Source organism: Sapajus apella, unplaced genomic scaffold (genome assembly GCF_009761245.1).
Source record: "Sapajus apella isolate SASKATOON/1434 unplaced genomic scaffold, GSC_monkey_1.0 scaffold126, whole genome shotgun sequence".
Lineage (NCBI taxonomy): Eukaryota > Metazoa > Chordata > Mammalia > Primates > Cebidae > Sapajus > Sapajus apella.
This window is the reverse complement of record NW_022437066.1, coordinates 2,187,166-2,200,573: the sequence shown is the minus strand read 5'-3', so window position 1 is coordinate 2,200,573 and position 13,408 is coordinate 2,187,166. Positions and strand designations below refer to the sequence as shown.

At 52.0% G+C, this 13,408-nt stretch overlaps 1 protein-coding gene across 6 annotated transcripts in view; it reads right to left on the bottom strand.

Annotated features, from left to right (window-relative positions):
- CAMSAP1 (calmodulin regulated spectrin associated protein 1) overlaps nt 1-13,408 on the bottom strand; it is an 88,458-nt gene that overhangs the window by 58,344 nt on the left and 16,706 nt on the right. For 5 of the 6 annotated variants that reach the window (XM_032261918.1, XM_032261917.1, XM_032261920.1 and 2 more), the window contains exons 2-3: nt 3,986-4,248; nt 2,806-2,967 (exon numbers count right to left, since the gene is read on the bottom strand). In XM_032261918.1, coding sequence (XP_032117809.1) covers nt 2,806-2,967; nt 3,986-4,248 — 425 coding nt within the window. Of the gene's footprint in view, nt 1-2,805; nt 2,968-3,985; nt 4,249-13,408 lie in introns of those variants that run through there. The other variant, XM_032261923.1, reaches the window with a different exon arrangement.

Here is a 13,408-nt window from a genome sequence, read left to right as displayed (position 1 = left end):
AAACGCAGCACGGTTGAGAGGGGCTGCTAGGGGAGCTCGAGCTTCCTGCACACCCCACCACTCACAACAACCAAAAGGTGTTTTGGAAGCATTCAGCTGCCATCACATCCTGCATCAAGGACTCGCCCCGGGAGAAAGTCACATAAGGAGAAACCACTAATGTAAGGAACTTAAATTCATATGGAAATGCCAAGAAAACAGTAAAACATGGAAAACACTGAATACAAATACAAATAACGCATGAGAAAAAAAGAAAAGATCATGAAAACTAAAGCAAGTATTAACTCCAGGAAAAACAAAAGCATGGTACAAGGAAAGGAACGTAAGCTGTGAAAATGGATGCCTGACCACAGGAACATCAAGTCTGATCGTGAATGTGCCCAAAGCTGTCAATGCAACCACGGGGAGATGAGGAGGATGTGGAGTGGAGAGCCATAGGAACTCCACCTGTCACAATCCTAAGTCAGTAGATCGCGTCTACAACCAACGAGTCAGGAGCCAGAAACAGTGTATTTCTTTAAAACACGGAGGTAGAAACGAGAATAGCAAAATGATGCCTCTGGGCTACAAGGAGGCCACCTTCTATTTATCTGCCAAGTCCACACACACGGAGGCCAACAGCGGCCTGGGAAATCATTTATAAATGCACAGCAAATATGAGAAGTGGGGCCAAGCAGGGGAAAAAGAAACATACCCTCCTGCCGAAAGAAATACAGGCAAAGATAACAAAGATCCACCAGAGAAAGAGGGTAAAGGGTCACACAGATGCTCTATCTTCTAAACTGCAACTGTACCAAGAATTAAGTTTTTCTATGTCTTTACCATAGAAAAAGACACTATTTTCACCTTTCAAATCGGCAAGTAATTTTTAATAACAACCAAGATAGGGAAGACATGGGAAAGGACACCTACACAGACTAATAGAAAGGAAAATATTACAATCTTTAGGATCAGATTTGGCAAAAAAAGAAAACAAGCAAACAAAAAAAAAGTCCTTAACTATGAACCACCTTTCCCCTCGCAGGAATGTGCTCTGAAGGAAATCATTGTGGCTGGACAGAGACCACACTGCATAGACTGAGAGACCACCTGACCTCCAGCAACACTGAGATCCCAGAGGGGCCATGGGGAGTCACTGGAGCAGCTGCCATCAAGTATCTGACCAATGGGCAGAAACTCACTGCACAGTACTATACCAAGTAGAAATGTGGCTGACAAGTTGCAGGCCTATTTAACACATATGAATAAAGAAAAACTATCAGAGAATGTGAACCATTTTCACAGATGAGATGACAGGTAATTGAGTCTGTGAGATGATGGGTAATTGAGGAAAAATCAACAAAAGATACTAAATAAAAGCTAAAATTTGACTTCCGATCACAGGAAGCTTCCGCTAGGATTACAGGAATGCTCAGGCTCCTGTGGAAACGGGCACTAGTACTGAACACCATTTTTCACAGAATTCTTGCAAGCACTTCCCACATGCAAGCTGTCAGGTGAGAGCCAGGGGCGAGTGAGACATGGTGCTCACCACAGGGAGGTGTCCTCCTGGACAGGCAGAATAGGGCAGAGATGGCACTGGCTGGCACCCAAGTCTGAACTAGGGCCCAGAGGCTCCAGTGAGTCCTAGAAAACCCTGAGGCTTTCTGCCCCTACCTGGACGCAGGGTAAGGAAATGTACGGAGTCTGCCCATCCGCCCGGTTCCCCAAACCCGAGCCTGGATAGGAAAACAGCTAAAGAGCTGGGCAACTGTCTTAGAAAAAGTCAAAGCACAAAACTCTGCCAACTCCTGACAAAGACCTGCTTGTCACAATGATGGAGGGGACTTTCAGGGAGCCAGCAGATGGAGCATCAGCCTGACTGCGTGTGCAAGCTAGATCATCAGTAACTCCAAAGATCTATCCTGTGTAAGCTTCTTATTCAGGTCCACCAATCCAGCCTCACACGGAGCCCCACAGTCTCCTAGTTCCTTTGCTGCGTTAATGCACGAACTTAAACACCTTTTTGCAAATCAGGATGCTTACTAACCAAAGGCTCTAGCAAGGTAACCCTATAAATAATCAGACACTATTAAAAATAAACATTCTTTACATATACTGTATTAAAAATGACACTATGAGCTACTAAATGTAAAAGGAGAAAACAGCATTTGGGAAGATGCCATCTTTTTTCCTTTTTTTTTTTGCACACAGGTGCGCATATGATGAAAATAAAAAGAAGTTATTCATTGGCTGGGTGTGGTGGCTCATTCCTGTAATCCCAGCACTTTAGGAGCCCAAGGAGGGAGGACTGCTTAAGCCCAGGAGTTCAAGACCAGCCTGGGCAACATAGTGAGACTTCGTCTCTACTAAAAGTAAAAAAAAATTTGTTTTAATTAGCCAAGTATAGTAGCATGTGCCTGTGATCCCAGCTACTCAGGAGGCTAAAGCAGGAGGATTACTTGGAGCCTGGGAGGTCAAGGCTGCCGTGAGCCATGACTCTGCCACTGCACTCCAGCCTGGAGGACAGAGTGAAACCCCATCTCAAAAAAAAAAAAAAAAAAATTTAAAAAGGCACTTAAAGCATCGATATGTGCTGCGTTTTCATATATAAATTCATCACCCTCTACTCTCAGCCTGTGGGAGCAATGCCTGTTGGCTCTGCTTCTTTTTAACTACAGCAGACACATTTCTGGACACAAAATGAGACTCATCCCAAATGAAGGGCTAGGTTTCAGCATGACAGACAAAGTGTGCTGTTCTCAAGCGAAAAGGGGACCGGCCACAGGGGCAGAGTCACATGCCGCGTCTAGGCAGGGCACTCACCTTGTTGATCCAGAACACCATGGCATCCTCGAGGTCATATGGAAGTTCTTTCGAGGCACTGAACGTTGAGAAGCGCTTGACACTGGCCACCACCTTCTCAATGCTGATCATCTCCACAGTGTAGGCCATCATCAGGGCATCCACCATCGCCATGTGGGCACTCTAGGGGCAGAGGCAGCAGCTGAAACCCCTCAAACCCACCCCTCTTACCAGGTTCTGATACAGGGAACCTGTTCATACTCAGAATCCTGGCCTAATTTCTTCATCCCTCATCCTTTCTGTCTCAAGAGATACTCAGATCTGAGACCTGCCCTCCCCCCTCACCATCACTATTTCAAGCCTAGCATTTCTGGCCAACGAGCCTCAAGCCCATCAGGAACCAGGAGTCCATTCTCAGGCAGGCAGGCCAGCCCTGCGGCCTGTGGTGCACTGTCTCGCACTGTCATTTCTTATTTCCTCAACAGCCCTGTGGGACTCCCGGGAAAGGCAGTACTCCTCCTCCTACATCATGGCTGTGGGAAGGCAGAGACAGGAGACCTGCCCCAGGCCAACCACCCACCCAAAGGGCTGTGGCTCCTCGTCCAGAGCTCTGCCTGCTACAGCTGCACTGTGCCTTAGTGCAGCTTCCTCAGACAACACAAGTAACACTCTCTTCACCCACCACATGGCACTGCAGTCTCGGCAGCACCATGGGAATCACCAAACAAAGGCAGTCAGGAGGCACTGAGAATGGCCCTGACCCAGAACGCTCTGGAAAAGGCACATGAGTACCAAGCCTTTAGAGAAAGATGAGGGTGGGATACTTGGGGGAGAAAAAGGCAGACAGTTATTTTAGCACAAAGTATGCATGAAACAACCTAACAGAATGGGCACAACAATTATATTTTTCATCATCTGTAAAAAGTTTGCCTCAAATATTAATAGGCCTCACTCCAATCAGCATTCAGAGAGCATTCCCAATGAGAAAAAGAGATCAGTGGAAGCCCTCTTTTCCCCATTCTCCACAACAGTCATGTGCTTTAAAAGAGACGCAGTTTCCTAAAGATCGCCAGCGTGCAACAGCTCAGGTCTTCACCACCTCGCAGCACACCATGTTCACATCAACCATGCCAGGTGCGCCGCACGAGAGCCCATGGCTCCAGAGCCTGGCCCCTGGGGGCAGCCACCACAGACCACTCACCATCTTTATGGGTGCGCGACTAAGGTCGGACTCTGTCACGGGGGTGTCATCGCTCTCCATCACATAGATCCCTTTCCGGGACAGGGCCTGGATGACAGACTGGTGTCCCTGTAAGGCGGCCACCTGGTCCCCTTTCAGGATGAGGCTGCAGACACGGCAGTACAGCTCGCTGGACAGGAGAAGCTTGATAACAGGCGGCTTAATGTGCTCCTGCTCATACTGGTCCACGTAGAAAGGGTCTCTGAGGTCCTCAGGGATGTTATCTAAGACAGGGAGGGGAGGACCAGGTGAGCGTGACACACAAGACTTAAACACATCCTGAGCAGCACCAGGGCAGGGGCGCACATGGGAGCCCCTTCCAGTGCAACCCCAGACAAAAGGTAAAACCAATAAAAGGCGCATGGCTGGGTGCAGTGGTGCACAACTGTAGTCCCAGCACTTTGGGAGGCTGAGGCAGGAGGACAGATTGAGACCAAGAGTTCAAGTCTGCAGTGAACTATGACTGTGCCACTGTACTCCAGCCTGGGTAACACAGTGAGACCAAGTCTCAAAAAATTAATTAATTGATTGATTAAATGGGCAACTAACAACATGAAAAGGCTCTAGGCTCTTCAATAATTCTGTCATCTTCTGTACTGACAAAGGCAACTACAGCATCTCAGATTACTACTATGTGAACACAGACAACTCAAATCATTTTGTGACCTCCACCACTGTGACCTCAAAGGACGACTGTCCTAACAGCAGTAAGAGGGTAGGCATGGAAGCCCTGAGAGTTTGAGTGGGGCTGAGGGGAAACCAGCATAGGCTAGAACTGTGCAGTGCCTGTGGGTCCAGTCGGCATCAGCCTGGGGAGGGAGCCCAGTGTCCTCTTTCTGACATGAAAACAGGAGGTGACGACAGAGGCTGAACACCCGTGGTCTTTACAGAAGAGGGAGCCAGGCAAGTGTGGTGCCACTGTAACCACGACAACACAGCAGTGGCAATCAGCCTTTATCCATTTTTGGATCAGGCAGCATCAAACTCTTGACATGAACCATGCTATCTAATCTTGCACTGCAGTTCTGTCAAATGAGGACTACCATCCCCACATTACAAACAAGAAACTGAGGCACAAAGAAAGTAAGTGACCTGCCCAAGGCCACAGGAGGCAGAGACCAGCCTGAACCCACATGATCTGATCTGGAGAGCCTACTGTGTACCTCCGGCTGCAACACACACTGCCTCCCATACAAACAGCACCAGGAGCAACATACACATGGGACACCAAATGTGTCACGGCTGGCCTCACTCACTTTTCTAGCCCTGTCGCTGTGCTCCTCACACTGTCTCAAAATGTCAACGGCTGTCTGACCGAAGATGGAGGATGAGGGGTGTCTCAGCAGTCAGACGCATTTGGGAAACACAGAATTCCCAGGCCTTTAACATGCTCCATGCCCAAAGCTCTGCCAGGAGGTGCAGACAGGAGCACTCACACCTCCAGAAAAGTTTAGAAAGGACTAAACTTTTAGTTTGGTCTCCACAGAACAGCTCATGAAGAAACCCCACCAACACCTAGAGTTGACACAACCGGTAACACTGGAGATGTTCACAGGGACACTAACAAACCCTGTGTGCGGAGCCAAGCTCTCCTAAGCTCTACCCCAGGGGAAGAACCAGCTATGGCCACCGTTCCTCACAGCAGCCTTCTCTCTCTCTGTTGGCATCTCTTCTGGCTTCCTTCACTATTTTCCTGAGCCCTGAGTCACTTCATTATGGCCCTGTGGAGTCTGGTCATTTTCCCATAATGTGAGCACCTCACAACTGGTTTATTTCTAAACGGCAGCAGCCATCATTCACACAGCACTTTTGTTTTAAAAAAAGCCCCACTGTACACAATGATTAGGTCACCACGGCAACCCAGGGGCGGCCAGGGCTCCAGCTTTGGAAGGCTGGCTTAGCAGACACTAACAGACTCAAATCCTATACTTGCTGACCACATCGGGTAGCCCCCTATTCTGAAATCACCTGAAGTTTTGAAATACAACAGAGCATAGCAGTAACCCAAGGAACGGGCCCCAACACCAAGCACAGTGGGAAGACTTCTGCTTTCCTCATGAACTGCTCGAGGAAAGCCGAGGTGTGCACAGAGTCACCCCACACACACCAGACTGAGACATCCCAGGAAACAAGAACAAGGTGGCCAGAGACAGACAGGGGGCCCACAGGCTGTGCATCCATGGACACGGGAGGGAAGTCAGGGGAGGGCACTGAGCAAGGGATCCCATAACCTAACTAGGTTCGCACCGGCACTGGGGGAAAGATGCGACAGTCACTCTCAGCCTTCCTCTTACTCAACTGACCACAGCAGCAGCCCACTAAGTCAGGGCTCCTAGCCTCTGTCCTCCCATCTCACTGCCTGCTCCATCTCCTATGCCAGCTGCCCCTCACTTCTCCAAATACTGGAAGGGACATTTCCTATCTCACTCCTTCCAGGTGACCTAATTCACTCTCATGGCTGGAAATGTCACAGACACACAGTAATCTCCAGATGTACATTTCTGGCCCTGGTCACTTCCCTGAACTGCCTACCTGACATCTCCATGTAGGTGTCTGGGGGTACCTTGACCCTAATCGACCTGGCCCAAGCCACCCTCTCCTCCCATTGGGACAACTGCGATGCAGTCCCCCTAGGGGCAGAAACTGTCACAGCTGAGGAGAAAGGCCCCTGGGGACCCCCCAGGGTGATGGCTCTGTGTAGAGGGAGTGATGCGACATGCATGTAAGGCGAGGGGTGGCCTTAGATGGAAGCAGGGTAAGCCCCAGGAAGAATGGCGGAGCCCACACCACAGATGCAGAAACCTGGCCAGCCTGGAAAAAGCAACCATGGCTCTGATTTAAGTTTCTCTTTTGCAATCTACCAAGCAGAAACGTTTCCCATAGGGAAGCCCACTTTTAAAATTAATATAAAGTGATTCATGTAATCACCTTTTTGAATCATATGTGAATATGAATAACACAACTAATTCACATAAGTTTCAGATGCAGGAAAATGAGAGATAAGGGAAAATGATGCACTTGCTAAAGATACAAGCTTCAGACAGTGGTGAAGTCCTCATCACCGTGTGACTTCTTCCCATATGACCTAAGGAAGACCCTGGCCAGGGCCCCCACTGTGTGACAGTGGCCACGCTCCTCCATGGCCGTCCCATGGCAGTGCTGCCCTCAGACACTGAACACTGAACTCAGTCCATGAGTAGCCAGAGTCAATGAAGTCAACTACTGCAAGACCTATATGTGCATAGTCCTAAAACCTTTACTGTTCTATCAAAATCAATAGCTATTTAAAAAAAAAAACTTTGTAATGCTTTCAATGTATTTCTAGTTTTTTTTTCATTTTTTCTACAAACTAGTAAGATTGTTAGAATTATTGATACACATTCATTCAACAATTATTAAGTACCCACGTTAGTCCGAAAATGTGCAAAAATGTCAGGGAGTCAAACAAGAAGAGAGAAAGTCACTGTTCTCAGGTTAAGCCTTCTAAGACAACTGAAAAGTCAACAGGTAATTTCTACACAATGTGGAGGGTATCACACAGGGTGAGCGCTGGGGACTGGGGTGCAGGAGACACCAGCCTGCACTGAGGGTGAGGCAGTGGGACACGCCGATGGAAAAGTTTCTGAAGGGAAGAAAGCAGCCAGTGGGGCCCGCGGTGCAGGGCAGAGAGAGGAAAAGATGAAAATGACCCTGTTAAGAGAATGTTAGCAAACGACAGCAGTTCAGAATTGCATAGGAGAGGCAAACAGGATGTGTCATTCATTCACTCAGCAGGTTCTTATGCACCTGAGGCACGCCTGCACTAGCAGGAATTGGACACAGGGGAGTGAGACAGGCTTAGGCGGGCACACAAGGAATGGAATGAGACTACGTCAAGTAAGGCAGTCGGAGAAGCCCGGGGACAAAGAGACCCTCTCTACTAGAGCTCCCTGTAAGCAAGAGTGGAGGATGAGCCTGAACCCAGGAGGCTGCTGTGGTCACCGCCAGGGGAGACAATGGAAGCTGACACAGGCAGGCAGGCAGCCAGCCAGCCTGGGAAGGGGCGCCACCACCCGGGACGCGTGAGCAGCAGGCCTGTGCCTGATGCAATATGGCAAAGACACCAAACTTATAATTCCTGCCAGTCTGGTGCAGGGTAGTCCCTTTTCCTAATACAGGAAACCAGGAGCATGGAGAAGGAGGGCAGTCGGGGGACAGGAGAGATGAGCCTGTGGGACCCAAGGGGAGCTTGCCAATGGGGAGGTAGAGAGACTGGAGGCGCAAGAGTAAAGGGACCAACTAGAGACGTGGTTTGGAGCCCATTACATATACACAACCATCAATGCCCAGGGAACCAGTCATCCAGTGAAAGCCGGGTGTGGTGGGAGCAGAAGCTGTTCAAGGCAACCTGAGGACAGCAAGCCCACAGGACAGATATCAGGAGAGAAGCCAAGGAAACAGACAAGTGAGCGGAGAGCAGGGCGGGGCACAAACATGGTGCTAACAAGGCCAGAGGAGAAGGTTTCAAAGAGGGAGCGAGCACCAAGGAAGGCTGAGAAGGATGCATGCACGAAGACCACAGAAGACCACAGAGCCTGCCAGACTCAGCTGGCAGGCTTGGGAAGAGCGTTATGGGGACTGGCTAAGAGACAGCCGCAGGCACAGAAGTAAGGAAGTGAGAACAATGGGAACTGTGCTGCTGCTCTGAGGGAGAAGTGTGGTCAAAAAAGATGTGTGTTTTGAGGACTAGAGAAATGTTGATGAGAGAAAACCCAATCGATGCGAGAGGCTGAAGACGAGGGCTGCTCCTGAGGAAGGAGGACCCTCGGGAGGTGGAGGGGAGGGACACAGGGCCCAGCTGGGACAATCTTTCACTGGGTCAGGATACAGACGCAGGGAAGGGGTGGGCGGCCCATCGGCATCTGCGGTTTGTCTGTGTAAAGCAGGAGGCAGGGGCGTCTGTCAGTAGGAAGGCCCAGCCTGGAGGAAGTGAGGAGAAGTGTGGCAACAGGGGACAGAGTGAAGGTCAAACAAGGACACAGCGGGGCAGGGGCCCACGAGACTGGAGACAGAGTCAGCAATGGCACCATCAGTGTGGCGGCACTGTCACTCCTCAGGCTGCTACATCAGTAGCCATGAGCAGCACATGTGCAGTGGCTGCAGGCCTCGGCAGAGGCCACACAGAAAGGCCGTGAGAAGGGGTCAGAAGACTCTGAGCAGTCTGCAGTAGAAGTGAGGTCAACACTAAGTGCAGGAGGAACTCAGAGGGGTGGCAGCTGACGGTGAGCACCAGTCAGAGCGCTGGGGTCTCCCAAGGGCAGGGCCCAGCACAGCCACCTGGCCCAGAGTCCCAGCTCGGCCTCTTACCGGGCGTCTCTGAACCTCGGCCGCTACCTGTCCGTTACAAACAATGGAAGGGTCCATCCCCTGCCCTGTGCCTGCTGAGCCTAAGCTCCATGGATGCACACAGGAGTCTCAGCGGTTATTCCTTCTGTTGCTATTATTACGAGGATGAAAGGGCCAGCGTGGAAGCAGCCATGTGTCAACTGCAGCCCTCCCGCAGCACCTGTGCAGGGCTGGGGTGTGGAGGGAGGCACCACACCAACCACTGGCTCTTTCATGGTGGCACAAGGCAGAGACCCCTCTGGCAGGTGCCGCAACTGTAGTCACTGCCCAACCTAAAGCCAGGTACTTGCACAGCCTCCAACTCAGTCCCAGAAAAAGAGACCAAGCCACTGCAGTGCCAGGCACAGCCCTGAGAGGCGAAGGACAGTGAATCTCTGCCCTGCTGCTCATCTGAGCCACCTGGGAGCCAAGACCAACTAACCCAGAATGTCCCTGTGGGTGGCCTGGCTATCAGCATTTGACACTGAGTGAGAGTCACCTCTGCAGAGGCCCCAAACGCAGCTGTGAAAGTCTCCACCTGGAAGACGCGGATACTCTTCCTGTTCAGACATAAGGAGTTAACAGAAATAATTCCAACTCAAGGTAAAAGCAGCCAGCAGTCTCCTAATTCTAAACCACTACATCCCATGCCCCAGCTCCATCCCAGAGAGGCCAGACACAGGGTAAGAAAAGCTGATGTGGTGGCTCCCACAGGGCCAAATCCACCTGACCCCCACCCAGGGACCACCAGTAACAAACTGCACCTCAACAGCAGAGCGCCAGCCCGGCCGTGCCACAGCAGTCTCAGGGGCAGACTCCGCTTCCAGCCAGAAGGCAAGGAAGGGAGACCCCTGAGAACGCTCAAGGGGGGGAGGGGTTCCAAAACTGGGGCTGGACAGAGAGACCCTGTAAACCTGTGTCACATCCTGGCTGCAACTACAACAGCACAGCAAGCAGTGTGAGAACCACAGCCCACAGCCCTGCCAGGACAGCAGGACAAAGACCCAAAACGAAACGCACTCGCAACTCAAGCCCCAGAAGGCGGGCCTGGGCCTGTGGTCTCAAGGTCACTGGGTGGACTACCTGGTAGAACGAACCAAAATCAACATACTCCAGGCTTCCAACAGGACCCATGGCCTCCAAATACGATATTCCAAACGCCCAACACACAACCCAAAGCTCCTTAACAAAAAAGAAAGAACCCCCCCCCCCCCCCCCAGGAAAACCTGCAACTCCCAGGAGAAAGGGCGACCAACAGATGCCGACCTGACGCTCCCAAGGCTGGCACCGCAGACAAGAGTTCAAATCAACCATGGAACAATGCTCCAGGAAGCACGAACAGAAGCCCGAAGGAAATGAAAACACTCCCAGAAACTCAGAGAACTCCCAGGAAAGACAAGCCCCAGGGTGGAGAAAGGCCAAGCCCAGGGCAGAGGCCACATGCCGGTGAGGAAAGGCTGTAGGGGCCACGGAGCCCACCTGCCCGCAGCCGCCCTGGACCATCTCATGAGCGCAGTGACAGTGGCCCCACTGGGCCGGCAGGCAGACACTAAGGGGCAATCGTCGTAGCCCCTCCTCCTCCTTCTCGAGCTCTTCTGAGAGGCCACGGGAGGGCAAGGGACGGGAAGCGCAGAGCACAAACTATAAGGCCAGAGGCTCTGCACCTAATGCCCAGCCGTTCTCATTCACACCTCAGAAACCCAGCAGGAGGGACACTGGCACCAGGTCCTCTCCCCATAAGCTCCCACCCTCAGCTCACTCCCCCTTCACGAAGAAATCTCAAGGCCACCAAAGTGCACAGCCACTGCAACCGAAACACAAACCACACAGCCTGAGCCTGGAAAGGGAGCACAGAGCCAATGTGAGCAAAGGAGCAGGGAGGCCCTTGGGGCGGGGTGGGAGGGAGCCTCCTTCCAGGCACGGTGGATCCCACCTAGGCCAGCAGCCCCATGGCAGACACAGCAGGGCAGTACACACAGCTCACACCCACACAGGCTCCGCACATACAACCCCCAACCACGGAGGCTCTGCACATACAACTTACACCTGTAGGACCCTCCCTCCACACACACAGCTCACACCCAGAGCCTCCACACACAATCCATACCTGCGGGAGGCTCCACACACACAACTCACACACACAGAGACACCACACACACAGCGCACACACAGAGAGGCACCAAACACACAGTACACACACACTCCAGACCTGCAGGAGGCTCCACACACACAGCGCACACACAGAGAGGCACCAAACACACAGTACACACACACTCCAGACCTGCAGGAGGCTCCACACACACAGTGCACACCCACAGAGGCTACACACACACAATCCACACCTGCAGGAGACTACACGCACACAACTCACACACACAGGCTCCACACACATCTCACACCCACAGAGGCTCCACACACACAACTCACACACACAGAGGCTCCATACAAACATCTCACACCCACAGAGGCTCCATACACACAATCCACACCTGTGGGAGGCTCTGGCCAGCCAACCGGGTGATGAGGAATTGCCAGGCAAGCTCAGGGAGAAGACAATCCAGGGAGCCCGCCCGGGACAGCGCTTTCCCCAAGGGCATCTGGGACTAGCTGTCCGTGCCAGGAGAGGTGGTAACAATGGCAGGCTGAGTTTCTGGCACCACACCTTTTCTAATGACAAAATCCGGACTCCAGGGCCTGCCCAATGGCGCCTACCATACACTCTGGGTAGGAAACCTGAAGGGCTGCCCCCAGGCACAGGAGCAAACTTGAAGCAGCCCAGCCTCAGGGAGACTAAAACATGGCCTGTGTGTGTGAGTTGTGTGTGTGGAGCCTCTGCGGGTGTGAGCTGTGTGTGGAGCCTGTGTGTGTGGGAGTTGCGTGTGTGGAGTCTCCCGCAGGTGTGGAGTGTGTGTGGCACCTCTGTATGTGTGAGTTGTGGTATGTGAGGCCTCCCGCAGGTGTGGGCTGTATGTGTCAACCACCTCCACCAGGACCTAGGGTAGGGCGACCAGATCTGTTCCTGTCTCCAAGTGACTGCTGAAAGCCAACAGAAACTTCCCGTGGGAAGATATGACATCTTAGGCCTCAGATTATTTCCAAAATCTTTCACATACAGTGGTCAGATAAGCAAAATGACAAGACATCATGAGCAAAAGCCAGCAGAAACAACAAACAGAAGCAGGCTCCCAGACTTCCGAGGCCTACCAAGATGAAGTCAGTCCAGGACAGCCTCTCTCCCTCTGACTACAGCCAACCCCAAAACCTAAAATGCAATAAAATAAATAAATAAATAAAAACTTGCTTTCACTTTATGGCCTTGCCCTGATTTCTTTCCTTCGTGAGATCCAAGAACCTTCTCTTGGGGTCTGGATTGTGACCCCTTTCCTGTAACAATTAAAAAAAACAAAAACAAAAACCTACCTAAGGACTCTGGAAAGTCAGCCGCAGCAGGCACTGGGGAGGAGGGTACATTCTGAAGGAGGAATCCTAAACAGGGGACTTTTCAGGCTTGTCTTCTCTTTGCTGTCCTGGCTGGACCCGAGGGCAGCCCCAGTCACAGAACCGGGCAGCAGGCACAGACAGCCAGGCTCTGAGAGAAGCGCCGTCTTTCTCTGGCCAGAGGACCAGGAGAAGGGGCTCCTAGAAGCTGGAGGGGAAATCATGAGGGCTCCCACTTCTCTCTCCTGGCCTGACCAGCCGGTCACAGTCACAGAGCTGTGTAGTGACGGAATAGCAGCGGAAACAGGGAAGCCCCATCTTTCTGGGCAGAGGCTGAGGAAAAAGGGTTTCTGGGAGCCAGAAAGTGCGGAGGGAATCCACAAAAGGAGACTTGGAGAGGGATCTCCAGAGACGCGCGTGGGCCTGCACAAGCCGAGCCTGCTCCTGAGCTGCAGGTGCCTCGGGCAGGCCCGGGCCCACAGGCAAAGGCTGTGAGAGCCAAGCCAACACTGCAGCCACCACCTGTGACGGCAAAACAGACTCCTGAGCTGAACCCAACGGGGTTTACTGCAACCCAGCTGC